We start from the raw sequence: 24,181 nt of genomic DNA on the forward strand, positions 1-24,181 counted from the left end.
TTCTTCTGTTAAGGAGAGAATTGATTCTCTAGTAGGTATCTCTTACGTTTTAAAATTTTTCAGATATTGAACTGATCTAAAGAAGTTATTGTTTTTTTAATTAAGGTTGATAATTCGAGTCAATAATTGCATTTGCGGTTTATTGAAAGTTACCAATAATTGTCGTTGAGCAGTGGTCGTCCCGGCTTTCCGTCTGGCTCATCGTTTTGACAAGGGATTTGTAGATTTGCGCGAACCGCTTGAGATCTCCCGAATTTGTATATTTTACGAGGGTCGGTATAAAGCGGGCCTTGCTGATGTATTTAGGGGGCGCAGGAAGACGGCCGAAGATATCCGTTATCCTGTGGCGGATACACATTCACACGTCTCGGGTGATTTCCACTTTGTGAGGTCCGCCGCCGCCGCGGAGGAAATCTGCATGCACAAATTGCTCTTCGCTCAGACTTGATCCGCAGATCACTCGAGCTCGACATCGCTTTGAAGTTAAAACGTATTTTCATAACACCAGTCGACATACACACACAGACAGGAAAACTGGAACTTGTTCGCGCGGAATGCTGACGCTTCTTCAGATCTCTCGCTTTCCATCACGTCTATTTACGCCCCATTAAAATGCACCTCAAAAATCCACTGACGGGTCTCAAACGGTGAAATAAATTTTTTCAGACGATGCCCCGAATTAATAGCACGACCGGAATTTTCATATAAATTAGACGCGGCTCCAGCGCTTTGATTTCGGGGATGACCTGTCATCAAATCATTTCAGAGATACTGAAACAGGACGAGGGCCTGAACCAATTTAACAACACCAAGGAGGGCTCAACTATCCATATTTAGATCTTCTCTTTGACCCTAAATTCTCACAATTTCTAATCTTTGAAGCATTTTTGTCTCAAAATTATTAGTATTTTCTGTAGGTATTAAAAAAACTTTGTTTTAAAAATAACTTGCGACAAAAGCAATTGAAACAGAAACAACTTTCCCAAACGTACAAAAACACATCATGATTAGCCCTCATCCAAAAACCTATGAATGAATCATTACATCCTTTCTGGTTTTTCAGAGTTAAAAAATAAATAATAAAATTAGCTTTTATTTTTTAAACATAATTCTAACAAAACAAATAGTGAAATATGTAGTAGCACCATTGGTGTATAAATATTTTAATATGACATAATTTGCAAACGGGACTACAGTATCTTTTTTAAGTTTTTTTTTAATTCCAACGAAGTGTTCAAATTTTGTCATGTGTTCTCATTACATTTATTTTATATATTCCAAAATAATTTAAAAAAACTATCTAAGAAAAAATATTTAATCATTTGACCAGTTTACGCAATTCGAAAATTTTTAAGTTATTCCTAGTCGAAATTCACGCATTTACTCAAGCCTTTACCATACTTTGGATAGAGAAATCCATGTGATTCGTGTAGGGTAAATTTGCTCTCTTTTAAAATCAAAAGTAGACATTTCGAGTTCATATTACATACGTGAGATGACACAGAGTTTACAGTGTAATTAAATGAAATGTTAATACAGAGGTACACAGGGTTTTAATACAACTTATTAATACTTACCTCCTTGGATCGAAGAATGTCAAAACGAGCTATTTTTACCAGTTCAGCAATTTAAATAATAAGAGAGACAGGCAGGTTTTTGGGCTTTGACTACCAGAAAATGTGTAAAAATGGCCAGATATTATTTCTAATTAAATACGATTATTATGCTTATTTACAACTAGCAAAACTGGGAACTTTATTTTAAAAAGTGATTTTTTTGGTATTTCTTTAAATTTCAGTTAGTATTAGTAAAACATACCTAGTTTGAAAAACTGGGCTTAAAATTGATGTAAGTTAGATTGAAACATAATTCATTATGGCGCTGTAAAACTTGATAGCAGCTCGCTGTAATTAAAAGACGTTCTAAACTAACTTGCGGAATGGTTTTGGGGAAATATAGTTGGTAAAAGTTGCATATTGAAGACACTCGTAAACCAGAAATATTAAGTTTTAATTCAATTCTTTTGGTTTCATCACGGTCTGGAAATGACATTTATGGCGTGTTCGCCGGTGAAATACAGAGTTCATTTTCAGAAGCATCTCAGCGGGCGACATCGTTCAGCTTTTGCGAAGTTTGCGAGCTTCCTGAACCGATTTTTTTTACGAAAATAAACTCAAATTTTGTGATTGTCGCTAATCGGATGTGCTTATCGTAATCATGTTATAAATCCCATTATCGATATTTTAAAGGCAAGTCTGCATTTTTCTGTAGGAAATACGTAATAAGTTCAAAGGAAATTGAAAGGCGGCCTGGTTGAATATAATCTCGAGGATTCAGATATAGATACGGATTAGAGTTGGCTAAAAGTAATTCAAGGAAATTAGCTCGATAATCGCGGCCGAGGATCTGACACGAAATTATTTTTTTCACTCTTTCTTCCCCTCGAGCCGCAAAAAGCAGCTCCGTCTCATATAATTTATTATCTGTTCGCGGGGCCGCCGGTTTCAGCGAGGAAATCATCAACGAAAAAATTATAATTACTATATTTCATTCGCGTAATTGTTGCAAAGAGGTCTTAAGCGATGAACGCTTCAAAATTTAGAATAGCTTGCCTCTTATGGGCTAGAATTTAATTTTCAAGAAGGAAACAACTGGAATTTACTACTTCCCAAGATTAAAGAAAAACTCATCACACTAAAGGATATTATAATGCTTGTTTTATACATTTGCGGATTATGCAGAAGTTGTTAAAATGATAAATTGAGCTCTAAATGTCCGCTATAATTACCTTTGTAATGAAAATCGCATTTCGCTGAGTTATTATAGTTTCCGACTCTATAACCTATAAAGTTTGTTTTAAATTTAATTTAACACTACCCGTTATAAACAGAGCCTGCACCACGAAAACTGAAACAACTCTCGTTAACACCTCGGTCCTCTTTTAAACGCATTAGGAGCCGTTTGTTTCGACTTTGTCGATTCGAAATTTTAAATACAAAATCAATTTTTAGTTTTACTTGTATTTTTGCAATTTAGAGAAAATTCTAGTGGTGACACAAATGTGTTGTAACAAAGCTCGATTTTGTATCGTCGATCTCTGAAATCTGGCACAGAGTCGGAGCCTTGTTTTGGTTTCTGTAAGAAGACGCACTAATATCTCCCACGAGGATTTGTTGAAACTCGGCACTGCGAAGCCGGGTCAAAGCGCATTAGATACTTTGCCCAGAAAGTAACTACCACCTATATTCACGACATTTAACTCCGGTTATTTCAGATAAACTGGTCGTTAAACGAAAATACATCCGAAATTTAGGGTTTTCCCAGATTTGTTATTGCGGCTAGTGGCCATTATCCCAACCTTTCTTACAATTTTCGAAGTGAGATCCTCGTTGGTGAAATTTAATTTGACGTGTCACAACAGACCCGATGTGTCACTAAATAACCTGCGTAATTAATTTATGCAGCAAAGCGCGAATTGCTTTATCAAAACCAATCCGTTAATAATATCTGACAGCTGATCTATCATTTACGTCTAATTGACTTCGAGAGTTTGTTGCCATCAACATACGAGAAAGGAGACTATCAATAATACCGCCCTCTGTACGCTCATGGGAATGCGACGTGATAAGGAATTAAACTAATTCGCGCCGGTCCGTCCAATTACACACAACTTTGCCTAATCTACTTTGCCATTAGCAAACCAACGACACGACCACTACTTAACACTACTAATCTCAACTTGATGCATTCTTCAACGGACTTCCTGCTGCGATACATGACCAAATTAATGACTTTAGCAACAACTATTCTTTGTTATATTAATAAAATAACAAGAAAAAAAATAAAAAACACATTTTTTAAATCTAAATTTAATTTAATTCGGAGAGAGCGCTTTTGAGCTGATAAAAATAGTTAGACTTTAACTTTTTCGCCAATTCGCAATTCTCTGCTCCTTTTTCAATAACAACTGTTCATTAAAACGGGATTAAAAGATCGATTTGGCCAGTCTGAAGCCAATTTCGCAGATTTCTCCGGGCGAAATCCTGAATTCTAGGCCAACTGCTCGTTGAAAACTATTAACAATCCTGTCATTTAAATAAATATTTGTGAAAGAAAATTCCTCGCATGTTTAGGATTGTGAACGTCCGGGATTATGGGAACACAACTCTAAGCAAAAACAAATATATTGGATGATTCGAGGAAGTGGCTTGTCTTTGGCAGGCTTCTTTCATACGAGCCATTTAATTTGATGTGCGGCCATCAATTTTTCTATCCAATTTAAAGTGAGCGTTAGATCGGTTTCAAGATGACAGGTCTGTTAACGGGACGTTCTGAAAAATGGTTATGTGGGGCTGCCTGTCGACGGTATTTCAGTCTTTAATTCGCTTTCTTTTGATTTAATAAAACATGGCTTTTACATTAAGAGCATGATTATATCAGATTTTATATATTTATTGTTCAAGAAACAAGAGCTAACGAAGACAAGTCATAAAAAATCAAAAAAGTGTTTCTTTTGCGATATTCGAATTTGGTTGCTGTTGATTGGGGGATGGCACGTTTCCTGTTATTTCGCTCTATGTGTCCGCAATCGGATCACAAATCACAAAACGACGCGATAGCGTGGCGGTTCCGCGTCATGAAACGTGCTGAAACCGGCCTATGATCAGGACGGAACAGAACGAGCATCAATTTTAATTTGCTGAAACAATATATATCATAGATGGTTTGCATTTCTGTTGAGCGGAACGTGAGTCCCTATCTCTATCGACGGAAATTAACCGGCCCATCCATTCGTTCGCGTTTTGATTAAGTAGCTCATGCTTGTTGGGGGGCGTGTTCTCAACCGGGCAATATCTCATGATATCGTGCAAGCGAAGTAACCATTTGTGAAAAAGCTCGACCGAGCTTTTTAATCACTCAAACCTCGACCAGACGCGGAGCCTAATTGATTTTCGATTCCTTATTCAATCCGGCACATAATTCCTCCTGTGTCAGGATATTTTACTGTTTTTTCTTGAGTTTTTATTGCGACATCAATCAAACTTTGAAGAGAGACCTTCAGTTTGAAAATTAACTTGTATTAAACACCTCCTTACAATAAAACTTTCAGGGTTGCTTCGAAGGCGTTTATTTAGGAAGGTGTGTGCGGGTTTTATGTCCTTAAAATAGGTGCGATAGGTGCCATGATTACTGATGAAAACACCCCGAGAAGGATACGACCCATCGATCCAACATCCTCAAAGCACAAACGCGCCAGCAAAGATCACGATTATGCCCAGGACCGGATTTCAAATCCTGCCCAGAGGCTACACCCAACATTCACAAGCAAAGAATAAAAAAAATGTTCATAACCTGATAACATTTTTCTATCAAAGTATTTTAAAAAGAAATAAACTGTCTTTTATTTAAATATTTGACATCATTATAAAACATTTATCTTACTTCTACTTTAAACACCTCACAAATTTAACAAAGAGAAAATTCCAATTAGCTAGATGTAAAGGATAAAAAATGAGGATTGGAAAAAAACAGAGTTAAAACAAGAGAACAATGGGTATTGTTGTTGGAAGAAATTTAATTAAGGTGTTTTTGAGTGAATTTGATTAAAAAAAGATTGCTACGTTCTGGGCTTTGGTAATACCTAAATATTCTGCACTTTTGAATAAAAGTACAAAATGTTTTTTTAGAAATTCTGTAGTTTTTGGTAAAAAGTACCCTGAACCATTGGAGGTATCTACAAAAAAGTGTATTTGAGTTTTAGGACTTTGGTTTTCATAGACAATTTGTTTCCTGTAGGTCTGAATAGGTTTGCAACATCCGAATAAATGATTTGACATTTATCGAAAGTTCTCTTTCACTTTTTAGATGAACAGACAAAAGTTAAGTGCTTTATGACAAATGTGTTTCAAAATTAAGTTTAATCTGAATCTCTCAAGTTTGTTTTAAAGCTGTTTGAAGTGTATCTTTGATGCTTTCTTTCCACTCCGGCTCTGACCTGTTTAGAGTCCTCATTCCGTTTGCATATAAGCCAGTTTGGATTTTTCTTATGTTTAGGATGCGAGATGACTCACGAAAAAAAGAGAACACATTCTCAAACTAGAGCGGTCTCAAAGGGGAGTGCATGTAGTATGAAATCAAACAGAGCGCCACTGGAAAGTTGACGCTGAAAATTTCCCCAATGGGGAAGGAAAATACCAACGGGCGCGTGTGAATTGAATTTATTCCGTTTTCCAGCAACGCGGCCCAATTCAGCTGCATTTTTCATAGCGCTTTATTCACTTTTTGTAATAAAGCCTTTTAACTTTCTTGTTGCATTTATTCAATTATTTGGAAAGTTTTTAACATTTTGAATAAGAGAAGTAAAGCTTCCGATTGTTCGGAAAGTTGGAGTTGTCATGGTGGTTGATTCATCGTTTTATTTAATTACTAGGTGTCCCCTTGTCGATAGTGAACGTTTCGATTTTTCATTAGGGATGCGCTATCTTCACTACCGGCATATCTAATGAATGCTCACTCAGCTCTAGCTGAAAACCCGGAAAATTTCCATAAACACACATCGTGAGACATTAGACGATTTGCAGAATTGGCGGAATTGATATGTGGGCAGGAATTAACATGAGAAAGTGTGTAATTTGCGGAATTAGCAGAATTAAGCGATCGATTTCGACCGGTTATTATTTATCGGGTGGCGCTCTCGATAAGAAATAGGAAGGAGGGAGTATAATGAGCAAAGCTCTATAATATTATCGGTTCATCCGGGTCTCTAGTGGCCGATAAGCCTCCGCGAGAGATTTCACAGCCAGAACCGTCGACAATTCCATTAATTTAACGCGGCCAGCGATGAAACTCCCAAAGACGAGATATTATTGCGCGCGGAAAGCAATTAAATGAATACTTTTCTTAATTAGTTTCGGGTTTAACACGCCGTTTTAAATATTAATATCGAACTGTGAATTTGCGGTAATAATTTACCGACACCTACATGTCGCTCATTCCAAGTTCAGAACAAGATTATTCCATTATGTGACTCCCTTTAGGTCAGATTAGACAGGTTAATGGTCGCCAGTTTCGAGATCTTTCGATATGCTTAATGTAGGCCAAAAGTGCACTAATTGGGGCGAATTATATAAAATAAATTCAAATTATAGCATTAACGAATAAATTCTACAATTGGATGAACTTGGCTAAAATATAAAGCACGGGCTGAATTTTGATGACTTTGGGGTTGACTTCAAAAATTAAATTGTCGCGCCTCTGTATCCTTAAACAAGCTAACACCACTTTATTTCCATATTTCATTTAAGCATTGCTGATTTGGAATATTTCATTTTATCGTTTAACAACACTTTAAAAGGAGCGAGAGGCAAAGAAAGCTGCTTTATGAGAGCCAACAAAATTATTCGAGACATTAACTTGCGACAAATTTGCAATTATACTTTTTAACTGAGTTTATTTACCTACATCTAGAAATTGTATTGTATTCTACAAAATATTATTTCTGTTCTGTAAAGGGTTCATAGTTTATGAAATGATACTATTTATCAAGTCCACAAATGTTGTAGATATTTTATGGAGCAATTAGTATTCTTTATTTATTTATGTATTTAATAGACAGACATATTAACTAAAATGTAACTAAAGTGGTACATATACATATACATTTACGATTATGTATTAACATTTACAGGGTCTCCCAGAAATTGCAAATCAGAGAAAAATGCTAACTAAGATAAAATACTAGGAATACGAAAAAATGTTTAAAAAATTTTAACTCTCAAAAAATTTTTGACATTTGTTTTTTATCTCTATTTAATGTTACTGATGATGTTGCATACAGGGTTTTTCATCTCAGCCCCCGTCTTCTGTAGCTCAGTTATTATTTAAGTGGGAATTTTGATATTTTATAGACTTTATTTATATTCTAGGGCCCATTTCAGGAAAATATTTTTGATTATACGAGGTGTCCCAAAAATAAGTTACAATACAAACTTATGTTTTTTTTAAATGAAACACATGTTTTTGGAATTTTTGAATGTAGCTTTTAATTTCAATGTTTTTAAACTAAACTTCTATTAGTCGATTTTGCTTAGTTTTTGAATTAAGTTGGTTTTCTTGGCGAAAACATTCTCTTTTTAAAAATTATTACACAAAAAGTTGAGACAGTTGGAAAAAAATACACTGTAAAGAGAGAAAGTACCAACTTTAAGACTATAACATTTTTTTTGCAGTCGAAAAGTTAACAAAATGTGGAAGTTTGTTAAACGTTAAATAATAATAAAAAATTAAATAGAACACCCTATTTTTATTTTTGCATTTTATAGACTAATAAATTTTCTATTGACAAAATTAACTTTTGATGTCTAGAATTGATAAATTAATAGTTATTTATTCGACGAGTTTGAGTGTAAATCGGACTCTTTATTTCACCGAGTGGATTTTTAAATCACGAGTGTAACGAGTGGTTTACCATCCACGAGGTGGAATAAAGCGTCCGATTTACACTCAAACAAGTGGATTACAACTTTTTATTCTTTGAATTAGAGTCAACAAGGCTTAAACTTGCTTTAAATCTGTTAAAAATAATTTGACGTTTTGTATTGAGAAATGCCAAACAGTTGTCAAAACTTCCTTACACGGGAGGAAAACCGTAAATTTTGACAGTGTCGAAGAATAAAAGATATTTAATTTCATATGTTAATTGTAGCAACAATGTCTCACATTAAAATGAGCACTGTTGATACCAAGGCAACCATAGTACTTGGTCGAATTCGAATTATTTTTACAATAAAACATAAGCCATAAACGCGTTTAAATTATCTGTAGCTTTAGATACAATAGATACATTGCTGTACTGTACCTATATTGAATAAAATAATATTTTAAATAATTTGTGGGTGTTTTTTATAAAAAAAATACAAAATAAATTTAAAAAACTTTGCGATTTTTTGTATTTCAAAAGAACCGTATTTTAACAAGGTTAACATTATGAAACTTGGTCTTGTGTACTAACAATATAAATATTAAAATCAATATTTGCATTTTACAAGGATTAATACCTTGCAATCAAAAAAAAATAAATTAAAGTAGGCGTCCATTAAATTCTACAGTTGGCAATACATTGTCTGGGAATCTGGGCTGGAATTTTTTTACACAAACTGTATGTGAAAATGGCCATTCACCGTTTTCGTCTTGTACAGCATTTGTAATAACTTGCAACAATAAAAATTTTCTGCTTTAAAGTAAACATTATTTTAGTCAAAATTAATAAAACGCAAACTTATCAAAGTTTCCGCTGACATTTGTTGTCAAAAATTAGGATTGCCATTTAAAGGACTTCAGTCACCGCATACTATTTTTTTTTTTGATCGCACGGTACATAGTCAGTTTTGCTCACTAAATCAGATTCTAGTTTTTTTTAGATGCTGTAATTTTGATTTCAATATTTTTATTTGGATATGTGTGTATTTGTTAAAAGTTTCTTTTATTTATGTAAAATCTGCTTTAATACAGCGTGATTCTTAAATAGATCGACAAAATTTTATCCTTGGTAGCATCGAATGAGAACATGCTGGAAAAAATATTTAAAAATTTCTTTGTTTAACCGTTCTCCAAATAAAATTTATTGTTATTTTCGAGGTAAAGCGTACGCTACTGATGTGTTCGTAAAGAGTATTAGCACAGGTAGTGGAAACCATGGTATTAATTTGATGAAAATGTACTTAATCATTGCAACAATTCATAAACGCTGTAAGTGGCACGGATCAAGGGGATTTTGCTCCTAAAACATATAAACGAGAAAAGGGTATAGTTTGTCTCCATTTATTTTTGAAAAGCTGTGATAAAATCTTGTCGGTCTTTTTAAGAATCACCTTGTATACTAACCACTAATTGATCTGTAACGATGGTTAATTTAATATTTGCAGTTTTATTGATTAGCTGATGATCCAGGTAAATCTAAACATTTAATAGAGATTTTAATATGTATCCATATTTAATAAACTACTTATAAATATGTTTGCATTGTATTTGATTATATTTTTAATTAAAGTTACTACTTATTTACTTTAAATTATTTACTTCTTGTAGCCCAGCAATCTTAAAAGCAGAACAGGTTCGAATATTGAAATGAAGTGACAGTTTGACAAATTTATGTATAGATTTATAATTTGACTTTCTGAAATTTTTGGTTTCAGTTTAATTTGCAAATCACATTTCTGCATAAAATTCTCGTCACTTCTTCTCGACTTTTGTTTCTGCGATGGCTTCGCTTATTAAATTCAGGACTTTGTAATTAGAATTTAATTCCGATTCGTTCAAACTATCCGTAAAACACGTTCAAATTTTTGTAAAAACCAGGTGAAAAATAGATAATCTGCGCGTTATTCTTTATTCCCATTGGGCGAGGTGCGCTTTCTCCGCCAATCCAAACGCGGGCCGATCTCCGGAGAGACTCCGGGCGCACAATTCCAAACCGACTCCGGCAGTTTGCGACCGACCTCTGTCTGCAAGGGGTGTTCCACCCCACACTCTGAACAAACTTTCACGCGCTTTGCTATGATCATTCGGAGCGCCAGAGGCATTTATGACGGGCTTGTTCGGCATTGCTTGTCAACATTTGACTTGAATTAGTTTGTATATCCTGAAATATGTGTTGCTGACTCGGCGACGAGATGCATGCCACAACGTGCTTCGTTCTTCTTGTCACCTCCTTCTTGTATGGTACGTGAGTTTTTTGCAAATTGGTACATTGCGACTTAACGAGCCTTACACTTGTTCACCCACGCACTGTGCGAAATATAACTAGAAATAACTTCAACAACTTTATCGCAAATTATATCTTTTTTCTTGCTTATCATTATTCGAGAAATTAATTAAATTTATTTACTGCGACAGAAACACTAAAAAGATTTATATCTGATTTTTTGTCAAACTTGTCTTTTGAATCAATAAAGGTACACACTTTTTAATTATTCACACATTTACATATTTGGTCAATATTCTATTGATTATTATTATTATTATAATGAAGTGGCTCCATTTTTCATCAAAATGTGTCACATAAATAACATGGATTTAAGAAATTCAATGAATAAAAGATGGATTTACATGATAACATTATGTGTTTAATTAGTGGAAAATTTTTCGTGTTTTCCTATTTTCTATTTGCGTGCTGTCTGTCGTATTTACAGGATTTGATCTAATTTTATAATTATGTACCTATTATATTATTTGTCGTAAACCGGATTGTAATTACTTATGTGATCCCTTTGTGGATTTTTGATTATGTGTAGGTGTGGTGTGTTTAATACATCTACAATATGTTCCACAGGAATTTAGTTGTAATCGAACTAACGTTTTCATTTATGAATCACATGAAAAAAAATGCGGAAATTTTAAAATACAATAAATTTAAATATAAAATAAATAAATTGAAAAATTTGCTACATTATTATGTAAATATGAAATTATTAAATTATTAAATTAAACTGCATGTTTGCATGTATGTAATTTGATATACAAATAAAAGAAATTTATACTTAAAGGATTTATTGTATTTACTTCACATAACTTGTCTTTTTATTTTAAATTTCTTCGTTTTATTTGAAAAAATAATAAATAGATCACATATCAGTATGCAATAACTATAATAGTGATTTGTCACGTTAGGTCTACATATAAAAAGAAAAATGTGTCAACTTAATGTACGATTATTATTGATTTCTTTTACATTTTATTAAACTTTACATACAGGCTGTGTCACAACTCTCACCCTAAAAAAAATCAATTAAAATAAGATACTAGGAACATTTTATCTGTTAAAAAATTTTGACATTTATTTTTTGACATTTTTTTATGTCTATTTAATGATACTGACGTAAAGTGATGATAGTAAAGGTGCAAAAATTTTGTCAATAAAAGTCACAAATAACATTAAACAGAGTTACAATTTAGGATACAGCTTCCTTGTTTCCTCTTTGAATAGCCTGTAGCAAAAACAACTTGAAAAATTATTTTTCCAACAGAAATAAGTAGAGTCAAAGTGCAAAATTTAAACTCTCATAACTTCGAAATTTTTATAGATAGAATTTTTTTAACATTTCTTTGCATGTTCGTGGTATCTTACCTTACATGGCATTTTTCTCGGGGGCGGAAGTTCTGGCGCACCTGTACATCAAGAAAAAATATATTTATTAATAAATTTTTAATTTAAAGTAGTATAATTAAAAAACATTTGTTTACTCAAAAATGTAAGAAAATTATTTGCGAGGAAATTTAATTTGTAATAGCTGAGTGTATACAAATTTGGTGGATGCGCCGGGCAAATCTTTCTCAACTTTTTAATGATACATATTTTTGTGTTTGTTTTAATTTTACAATTTATTAAATATTTAAATTTATATTTTTTTTTTCAATTATTTGTTCAGCTAAAACAGGGGTCCTTAGAAATGAAGCAAAGGACATGGCTCGTGAAATAATTTTACGCGATAAAAACGCTTGCCCACTAATAGGTTCAACGAGCCGAAATCCTGAGGATTGATATAATTTATTGTAACGAAAGAGACAAAAATTTAATTCAGTTTCATCGCGTTATCGTATTTTCCTCATTATTCTGGTAAACATACCGATGTGAAATCGAAACCTGTTCCAATCTGATTCCTGTATTCAAACGTGTGAATTGCTAAAAAGCTTCAGTTGGAATTTTTTCCAAATGGAATTAACCAAAATTGTAGAAGAATGAAAATAATAAAGAGTTTGTGAGATTTCTCTCGGCAATAATTGTTTGAAAGTTTGCCTCGTCTTATTTGTGTCACGTCGATATGAGAAATATGATTAGAGACCGGCTTGAGCTAATACACTGATAAGGATGTAGCTGAGGTAAAACCCTAACACCCTAACAAGGGTTTCTCGTCATAAAACGGGATAATGAGAAATATTAACAGGTCTTATCGGGTCGGACTGGGATCATATTCACACATGGCCGAACAACGTGCACGTAGTGCAGACACTGCATGTTTTTATGCAACATAAATTACTTAAAATCGCACCATCGAAAGGGTAAATTAAGCTCTAACTTGTGCATACGCAAGCTTAGGGACCTGGTTTCCTGGATATTTACCAGTTTTGTTATCGTGGCGACAAATTATAGGGACGATGACCGACGACATGGCGCACATTTAATTTTTAGTAGGTACATCCATTCATTCGGTTTTTATCTGCCAATCATCTTGAACTCTGAGTTTGAAGCCTACATTTTTTTTGTTTTGTAATTGTAGAAATATTTTTTTTATTGATACGTTTTGGAAATCTCTTAAAAAATAGAAATACATTGTTTGATTATACATATTTTTTTTAGAAAACTTTGGTGTCAAAATTTAATGCATACCTTCACAACTTTATAAACAGGAAAGTTATTTAAATTATATGATAAAAGTAGCAATTATGTGAGATTAACATTGTATTATGGATTTAATCCATTATTAATATTTTAGTCGATATTCATCTACTCGCAACTTGATATTTCATTATTCAACATTGTTATACTAGCCAGAAAAATGGAATTTAATTATATTAACAATAATACATATATCAGAATTGTTAGTTGGCACATTTATCTAGTACAGATTATTGTTTCCTATCAACAGGGAATAAAGTGTCCTTTTATTCCCTCGTTTTTGACTAATAATCTGGTACTTTATTCCCTTAGGAATAAAATAAATAAAATATTGATTTTAATTTTTAAAATAAACTGAAATTTATTTTGAATTATTTGAATTGAATTTTTTAACCATTTTTTGTCTCAAACAATTTTCTTGATACCAATTTTTACCCTTAAAATTGCAATTGAATAAACTGAATATTTTGGTAAATTATTTGATATTATTTGACAAGTTAATCATTTTGTATATTCACTTACATTTTCGGGATTAAAATAGTGTTTTATTCTCTTGATACATAAATAAATGTTAGAAACTTTATATTAAAATTATACTACATTTTACAAAATATTTGAATCAAATCTAGGACTGAACTTTAAAAGGGTTAGTGAAATTAATTTATACTTTGTGTTTGTTTCTTGCTTGCTTTTTCTTAGTTTGTTGTGTTGTTAATATACAAGAGTGTCTCAGAATGACATTAGTGGGAAATTTAGCGCCTCGTGTAGTACCACCTTGTGTATTGACCAAAGTTCGTAGTGGTTCGCATTATTCACTCAGCGTTATCTCCATCTACCCTCCACCAGCAACATCGAAACAGCAATTAAGCATGCACAAAGATATCCGTCTTCCGGTACATTTACTTATGAAGACTATCGTGTTTAAGTTCTTGTATTAGAACTGATAATGCGTACATTAACTGTCGGCAGACACGAAACCTCGAAACTCACTCGCTGCCATATGTTAAAATTGATGGATTGTAATGGAAGCCGAAAAATGCATTCTCGCTTCGATCTCATCTCTCCCGACTCGGGTATTTATTTTAATGGAGTTGCCAAGACAGTAATAACTCAGTTAAACTGATACACAAAGTTCAAAGCAACAATTTACAGAGCAACTCCTGCTTAAACCAAAATCCACACCTTGTAAATTGACAAGTGGTTTAAGCAGCTCGGGGTTAAGAGCACCTTAGAGCTTTCACTATACATGGAAATTCCGCATGAAGTGTTGGCGGAAGAAGGGATAAAGACAGAATGGGGGATAGTACCGGTGGCTGATAAGGAAGGACTGAAAATGGCTCGGTCGGCCGCAAATAGCAAAGGAAACAAGGGTGCAGATTACAGATACCTCGCTTTGCTTACTGCTCCTCTTAAGTATGTCGGCAATTATTTCGGGAATCTCACCGGCTCTGTGATGTCGAAGCTGAGATACAACGATTCTTTACACGCAACGACGATTTATTCCAATCCTTTTAATAAATTACAACACTTCTAGCGCCTAAATCCGGCTTACGGAATACATATTTTAAACCACATTTGCGATCGATCCCACTGAAGCACCAATCGCCTATAAATTATTATCTCCAGTTTTGCACTTTTGATAACAACTTTATGCTCTGTTTTTTTTATTATTTTACCTTACACGGGACCATAAAAATTGCTTCCTAATTAGAGAATTTATATTGCGGTCGTATTTGTAATAATACAGTACAGACTAACTAAACCTATAAAAATATAATAAAACGAAATAAGAAATTGGTTGCTGCAATGTGTTCTTAAAATTAAAATATTCAAGTATGGTGTTATTATTTTTTAGCACTACAAGGTGGTAATATTTTTTTGTTTTAATTTATTTAATCATATATTTTTGCAATTTGACTTTTGGAGGAGTAGTTCTCTTTCATTCGACATCTCACTTTTATTTTCATCGGGAAATGAAGCCGGTGAATAACATTATTTTGTAAAAGCTTTGAATAACCGGTGGCTTCATTGAACAAAATAAGAGGGAATAAAAGCGGTTTTATCACCTCATTCTATTGCATTTGTGTTTAACAGTCTAACCCAATCAATGATTTTAACTTTAATGCTGGGAAATATAAGTTTTAGTTCTACGTGACGTCCGATAGGTAATCTAAAATAGCCCGTATATTGCTTGCAAAACACTGATGTATAGGTGTAATTATTTAGGAACCCAATTAAGTCTTGATTAAAAGTTATTTATTACAAATAAATTGATTCGGCGTATTTGCATGGCTACTAGCCACTCATTTATTTGTTTCTGGGTCATAGGTGTCTCAAATTAGTACGGTAAGCGTTCAGTTTGGAGTTTAGATTTTGGTCAGTCTAATTCCTGAAGTAAAATGAGAGGACTGTCGCCACAAGGGGCTCAAAATGTAAGGATTATAGTGTTTCATAGTTGCAACTTACTCCAATGGGAGCTCAGCGGTCTAAATTAATATTGCGCTAATGGAAGTCCTGGACAAAAGCTTGATTATAAATGATGAAAAACGTTTTTAGGATGAGTTATATTTGTGCATAATTTTGACAAAGAAGCAGAAGGAATATCCCATTATTTTTTAAATCTGACTCTTGATATTGATCAGTTGTGTGCTACTCTTTTTGGTTTTTTAAACCGTATTTGGGAGCTTGTTATTTTGTCGTAAATGTGGGTGAAAACGAAATTAGTAGAGAACCTGCTACAATGTGGTCGGAGCCGTCGTTTTTTATAAATTTTGAGGGTGATATAAAACATTTTTTAAGTTTCCCCGTCGACATTTAATTCTAAAAAGAATCAAATCTTCCGAGACAGCTTTTTTAGTGCTTATTTCAGTGTTTATTATTTCATTTTAAGTGAGAGCAATCGTTTTGTATCAGCGGGGTTAATCCAAAGCAAAGGAAACTCATTTAAATGTGTTTGTTCTGGGTCAAAACGATCTCCATTCTGATTACTGAACACACAGTTTTGATTGCGGCAAAATAATAATGACCGTCAATTCTCGTACTAGCCAACATGATATCAATAAACCTTCAGCATTTATTTTATTGAAAATGCTAACACATCGCCGCTTTTATTTATGCAAAGTAATTAATGTTTACTTCATTTGCGGTCAATGCAAAAAAATCATTTTTACGTTCCAATTTCATTTGGATTATTCGCTTTATTATCACTGTAATAGCATATCCTATTAAAATTTATATATGTATTAGCGGCGTTAATTTATTGTTGCGAAATAATCTGACCAAAAACTTGAACAGATTTATTTGAATTTGTTGATAGAGTTATCGAGTAAGAACCATGTCATGGCTAGTTTACTGTGTCAGATTACAAATTTGCGATTCAAATGAATTTCCAGGAGTTCTCCGGGAGCCTTTTAATATACATGCATGGTCAGCCTGCTTTAATACTTGCAATCTGCATCTTATTAAGAGTTCGATGTTTGTGGAAGTCTCGTGACGATCAGAAATAAGCAAAGATTTATTTTCTTGCTAATAATGAGAATTAAGGTTATTGTTGGAGGTCTAGGTATGTACCAAATTAAAAGTTTCATTATCTGAGAAAGAAACTTCAACCGAGCAAACAGTTAAAAGTTAATTTGCTCGTCCCTACTTTCTCGAGCAACATTAATGAGTAATGTAAAATCACAGCATATTCATTAAATTTCTTTCGTTTACAAACACAGAAAGGTGTATTTGGGTAAGGCGTTTTTTAAGAAACATCACGTATTCTGAACGACATTGTCACGTTTGTTCTCAATGTCGCGATTCCAGACTGAGTTGGCGTTTTCTGCAGAAATAATTATGTGTGTAAAAAATATCAAACTTTTATTGGCTACATCACAAAAGACAAGAAACATCTCTGACCTATTTTGCAACAAGACAGGATTTCAATTATCGATGTAAAAATAACGAGCAAAATTTTGTATCAATATTCAAATGGAAATTATTTTGTAGTTAGCTGTGCCATGACTGCTGAGTATCTCATCAAATATTTAAATATTCTAAATAAACTTTGCGATTGACAATGATATGAAATGTTTATAACGAGTTTTATTTATTTCTTTAAAATATAATTAGTTGGCTTTTAATAAAATCCAGATTGTGCTCAAACATCCAAAATTATAAAATAATGTTAATCTGTAAACAATAATTTTTGTATATTTAGGGTTTGAGAAACTTTAACACATCTGAACTCACTATATTTACAAGCTTTGTAATGTTTGTAACGATTAGTTTAGAGCAGCTAATTAGTCTTTTGAGAAGTTTGAAGATTGACATAATAATCTGTTACATCACTAGAAATATGGAAATGACTGGGAAATTTCTAGGCACATGTAACATTAAACTGCCATTAATTACTTCTAACTTGTGACGTAAGGTTTATTAAATACGTAATGCATTAAAGTTTTAGAAGAAACTAAATGTTAAATTCATATAGGGCCGGATTACGGAACATTTAACTGAAATTAAATTGTAATTTACGAATAATTTGACATTTGATAATACAAAGTAAAAATTTAGTTTAGCATTGAATTAAAATTTAATTTGCTTTCTGTAAATTTATCTAAACTAATAGCTGATTTCCCAACATCCTTTCTTTGTTTGAATTAGAGCGAAATGTGTTATTGATTCCTGTGTTTGTTGCTTTGCTTGCTTATTGCCCTATTGTAATTGCTATTGTCCGAAGGTGGTGAAATAGGGGCGCCAACAATGATCACTATTGTTGATAAACTGGTGTCAGTGTCTTAGCGCTTCTATTCAAGCTTGAGGTTTTAGCAAGTTTACCTCTAGCTTTAGAACATCTTCATAAGCTGGGATTTGCTAAGCAACTTCCTAATATTAGAAGATACAATTCACACCAAATAAATGTTAGAATCTACTTTCGGTGGTAAAAATTTCAAAATGTTCTTTTAATAAATTGAGATAAGAAACGGGATATTAATTCATAATGCTTTTCATCGCCAAACATTTCAGAATTTAAGATGACATTGATAAATGCAATGATTTATTTTCGCGATTTGCTCAAATTCTTACGAATTTAAAAATTAATATGAGATTAAATTCGAATTATTCCGTTACGACGATTTACAGTACATGCTAACCCAATAAATTCCGCTTTAAACCTGTTATCATAGCCTGAATCAGCTCTAAATGTTTTCATGTGGAATACACGAAATTGCTCACGATTTTCACAAGTGACTGTGCTAGAAAATACAATTGTCGACCAAAAATTGATTAGGTTTATTAAATAACAGTTCCTTGTCATTTAAAGCACTGTAAAGATAAAACTTACGTTTAAGAGTCCATACTTTCTCGTTCAATTTTCTGTCGTCGTTGAATGCGGTAATAGAAGGGGGTTAGAATCTGTACGATGTCAAACAGACTTCCGGCAAACGATTTATAACAGTTTGGTCGGATATTCGACGACCAGTTGTGGTTTGCAGATCTTGTTGCAGATGGCGCATTTATTGCGAAAGATGTCTACGACCAAAAAAGTGGACTTCTCTCTGCTTGACTTGATGGAATTTCAACATTTAAAATATTGAAGTTACTTAAAAAAAGTCAGTCTAATGTTATTTTACCACAACTCTTCCTAGTCTTACTAGTTATCATAATAGAACAGAAAATAATAAAGGGGATTGCAACAAGAATTTATTTAAAGTACCTAAGCCAATTAAGGCCCACCGTTAATTTTAAGTTGTTTCTTTACTTTCTTGTATTTTTTATGTTGTTTTTTTTTGTTTATTAAAGATTTTTTGCTTAACTTACTGTTAAACAATTACTGAAAAATCCTATCCCAAATTTTAAATATGACCCTTATTTATTATTTAATGTCAATGGCTTATTTGGGGCTAGGAGGTTCCAAAAAAGGCCCTTTGTAATAATTTATGTATATGTTAAAAACATGTAGAAAAAATAACAAAAGAGGCATTTTTCTGGCACACATTGTTAAAAAAGTTTAAATTACAATTTCGATAATAAATCCAGACCTTATCATATTTTAAAAAATATATAAAAATCATAAAAATCAAGTGATCTTATTTAGTTAAGCTACCTTAATAGTAGATACTGATGTTGAAAAGAAATAACTCTAACGAAAGAAGGAAGAATGAATAGATTTATCTTTAAATAAGTATTAACTAACTTAACTCAAGATTTATGGAAACAGTAACTTTAAATAATATTGTTATCTAAAAAACCTTTTTAGTTTTTTTTTGCTGATTTTAAGAGGCGAATTATGTTTACTTATCAAGATTACCATTTAATTTAAATTATGTAATGGCAAGTTTAAATTCATTAGCACATAATTAGTGTTCGTGGTGTTTGTTTGCTTACGCAATTTTATCGATTACTATGTAGGTATTTTTAAAATGTCAAAGGATAATTAAATTAGTACAAAATGAGTTAAATTACTTAATTATGTTTGATAAATAATTTGATCTTTTACGGAGATGTTTTTCATATTTTATTCGGGGGCAAAGGAAAATTGAGAGGATTTTGACCGTGCGGTGTAACATGTCATTTTTTAAAAATTTTGTGAGTGATATAAAATATTTTTATAAGTTTCCGTACACGGGTGTGAAAGACATTTAATTCTGAAAAGATATCAAATACAGCGAGCTAGTATGACAGCTTTAGTACTTTATACGGGCATTATTTCTCGTAGAAAAATAAAAAGACGCGATAAATCTTTCATAATATAAATCGCACGCTAACCAAGCCAATCATCTCTTCATCCTCTTTTGTCTCGGCCGAGATTCTCAACTTTGTTTAAAATAAACATTTAAATCGGCAAAGCGCAGCTCTTAACTGCGTATATCTTTCTCTCGAAGAGATTTCCTCGACGCTCCCGGAAGAAACATTGATTTATAATGAGGGCTCGATACCCTGCTATAATTTATTCGAAACGCTACGAACCGATTCAATTAAATTGGCTTGTTTGCTGTCCTGAATACCCCTTGCATTACTAAAATTAGATGTATGAGTATTGTATATGCATGACCTGTATTGTGCACCATAACCGAACACACGGTCCAATTGCCATCTGTGGACGTCACCCGCCGATATTGTTCCAAAGCGGCGACAAGAATACACACTAATCAAAATTAACTGCGATTTACCACACACCTACCACATCATAACGAAAGCGCATCAATAAAAAAACAGTTAAAAAGGCATTATCATTCAAAGTAACAAAGCAATAAAAAAAATTATAATAGGAGAAAAATAATAAATCAATTTCATAAATCAAAAATGACAATTTCCAACCTTTGCAAATTTTTCTTTTCAGAAATTTTTTGGTTCAGAATATTTTTACAGAATTTTTTTGGTCCCGGCACCTCCACCATTTGTGAATTTTGTAATCAAACGTTTAATTTTTTTAACAATAAAAAAGTTAATTGGTATTGTAATGTATTTTGGATGGTATTTTAAACCAAAAATTGTAACAACAAGTGTAGCAATGTATATAATTTAGTCAATGAGTTTAAGGAAAATGGTGTTTTCTCAAAACAGGTGACCAGAGGGTGTAAAGTTGCCCAACAAAGTGGTAAAATAATCCTTTCGCCCGTCACGGCATCAAGCGTTCATTCATTATTCCGGATATTACGCCCTGTAAAAAAATTACTGCCGTCACTCCATCCTTGGATTTTTGTTTTAACAAAAAAATATGGCAATTGATTTTCAGTGTCTTGCTTGCATTTGTCGCCCGCTAACCCTAACGAGAGTCAAGACCAATTTGTGAAATCTTTGTTGGGTTTAAAATCGCGTGATTAACAATTCGAGATGATCTCCGATTCCGGAGCGACGATAATGCAAGATTATAGCTTTAAGGCAAGAATTAATCAAAATCCCCGCTCTAATTACGGCGAAATAATTCATTAATTTTGGGCTAATAACAGCGGTAGATTTGTACAATAATTAGTCCGAAAACAGGGAGCGATTAAGAATAGTTGATGTTACGACACCTTAGGGAGGGATAATTGCAAAACAGGTTGGATATGGTTGTACGTGTTCAAACACGTGAGCAACCTAAGTCGTTTATTTCTCTTTCGACGATTGGAGTTTGGCCGATTCTAACTTTTAGCAGGCTTTAGTTAATAGTACCTTATTTTTTTGAGGTTTATAGCGGTACAACAAAGATTGATCTGGGAGAAAGTTTTAACTGCAAAATGCGTGCAGTGCAACACGTAATTGCAAGCCAATTAGCTAATAAAGACAATATGGGAGATGATTTGTGTGTTGAGCGCTCTAAAGGGAGTCGTAAAATCGCAATTCGAATTTGGTAAAATATGCGAAACATTTATTGAGAATTTAAATGTAATTAACGTCTCTTTATTATATGAATAAACAGACTCCTTGATTAAATGGAAATTCAGCGGAGGGTCGTCACGCAAGCCACCATTTAGTCCTTATATTAGTAATTACACAGGTCTATATTAATTCCGGAGGTTTAGATGGTATTGTATTATTATAACATAACACCCTCAGCTCTTGTTTATTTTGCCTTTACCACAGAACACGCCTAATTTTTCAACATTTGTCTCAGGAGTATAACTACCACAAAAGACACGGCTTAAAATAATAAACACAAAATTCACTCAGCTGTATCTTTGCTGTTTAGAGAAAATTTTATTCGTGCAAACTTCATTGAATTTAACATCTAAACTTAGAAATCGAATTTGTTTCATCGACCGCTCCGCATGCTGATTATTCCATTTGAAATGCAATTCACAAAAGTGAGAAATATAAATGTCAAAGAAAAATAACGACTAGATCATGTTAAAGACAAAACATAATAATTTTGTATTTGTATTTTTTAACCCAAAGTGTGTTAATGTTTCTTTCATTGTATTCATAAGCTTCAGTAAGTGCTAATTTACAATCGCAATCACGGAACATGTCAACCATGACATTTTTGTTAATTGTGATTGATTGTACATGTCCCGTACTCCCACTCTACTGTTTTGTAAAGCAGCAAGGACACATGTTTCACACTTTTATAATTTGTCGCAACACCTACTCGTACTTCGGAAATGGAATAAAAAGAACACAAACGCAAAAAGAATCAACCAACGTGCAAAAAACTTCACTTGATTGATTTAAAAATCAAAGGTGTTAACTAACATTGAACAATTTGGAAATTTTTATTATTTTACAGTAATTTTTAGTTTTCTTTTTAGTTTGTTGATTTTTTAAGACTAAAGAAGGTAAAAATTAGTTGTACGTCTATTAATGACATTTTAATGATTTTGGTGCTTATAAAGCTTGACTATTTATTTATATCAGTATGCGCAATTCGAACTTCTGCTGATGACGCGATAAATTCAACTTTAAGCTTTAAAAATAAATATGAAAAACCTGGTTACAACAGTGAATTTGTATCGGAGAAAAAGTAAAACGTTTACAAGTTGTTAAATTTAATTTAAAATTGATTTTGTCTTGAATTTAACTATTAATATTTCTGTTTAGTTAATTAGTTTTGAATAATTGTATTTATTGGAAATACTTTACTGAAATTGGCGGAACAAAAATGTTGTGAGTTGTGCTTAGGTTTGAAGAAAAGTTAACCGTGTCGTTGTTTGCCAGTTTATTTGAGGGTATTTCGCCACAGTTTACTACAAGAAACTCATAAAATTTAGTTCCATCCTATTAAAGGGATGAAGAGTCTGTTGTAAGGCAGTCTGAGAGCGAATTCCAACGGAACCCTTTTTGTCCCCATATTTGTTTTATCACCCGTCCATTATGTTTTAAATTCTCGGAAGACAGTCATCGTTTATTACATTCGCAGTTGCTGGCAAACAATCACGTTCAATATTTTCTAGATTGGTAAAGTTTCGAGAAATCTGCAACACCACATCAAATTGATTGAGTTTTGGAAAAGTAGCGCATTCTGAGAAATTTAATAGTTGACAAGAAAGCACTTCGCGGTAATGTCGAGGTGCCTCCCACGAAAAACCACCGACTTCGATTTTTCGATCGGATCTCAATTAGGGCCGGAAATGGCTAAAGCGAATTTCGTAAACAATATCGGCGGGCAGCGTGGTGCGCCTTTGTGCTACGTTATTCATAGCGTCGTCCACGACTATTGTCCCACCTGTCCTCGCCATACCGCGCTCAATTAATCACTGCCCGCGTGATGGATGATTTTATTCTGCCCTCTTCATCGAACCTGACGGATTCGAACAACAGACGAAGATTCCGCACTACACTATGCTTAAAAGCTTAAGCGAGTTTGCAAGAGCAAGAAAAAATGTCTCAGCAATAATTTTTACATACTTTTATTCTCATCAACAAATACTATATTACATAACGAGCACGAAAAGTGACAAATAATGCACAGGTGAGGAGTCAGAAGCCTCACGAGTGCCTTAGACACTCTCCAGCGAGTTATGTACGCTTCTTTTCCCACGACCCTGCAACCCCACTCCAGAAAGAAAACACCAATATTTTTAATGAAACGATTTAATGTTTCTGTTAAAAAGATGGATAGATATTAAATTGGGCGTTTATTAATTATTAATTTTTTTTTCAAATTATTAATTATTAATAATTAATTATTAATTAATAATTATTAATTATCTTACTTAATAAGCTAATTTAAATAGTCAGTGGGTTTAATAACAAAACATTGTGTGAATTTTGATGAAGAAAATAAAAGTCAAAAGCCCTGGCAGATGGCCAACGAACAGCCAATCACACGCGATTTACCAGATGCACTCAGGGCTGTCCGCCAATCGTACAACCTCTTAC

At 33.0% G+C, this 24,181-nt stretch overlaps 1 protein-coding gene across 2 annotated transcripts in view; it reads left to right on the forward strand.

The window, feature by feature from the left end:
• Positions 1-10,497: 10,497 nt before the first annotated feature.
• LOC123005340 (carbonic anhydrase-related protein 10) overlaps positions 10,498-24,181 on the forward strand; it is an 84,369-nt gene continuing 70,685 nt past the window's right edge. For both annotated transcript variants that reach the window (XM_044399038.1, XM_044399036.1), the window contains exon 1: positions 10,498-10,719. In XM_044399038.1, coding sequence (XP_044254973.1) covers positions 10,671-10,719 — 49 coding nt within the window. In that variant the 5' untranslated portion in view covers positions 10,498-10,670. The remainder of the gene's footprint in view (positions 10,720-24,181) is intronic.

This window comes from Tribolium madens, unplaced genomic scaffold (genome assembly GCF_015345945.1).
Source record: "Tribolium madens isolate multiple individuals breed KSU strain unplaced genomic scaffold, Tmad_KSU_1.1 Scaffold_20;HRSCAF=117;Tcas5.2_LG4, whole genome shotgun sequence".
NCBI lineage: Eukaryota > Metazoa > Arthropoda > Insecta > Coleoptera > Tenebrionidae > Tribolium > Tribolium madens.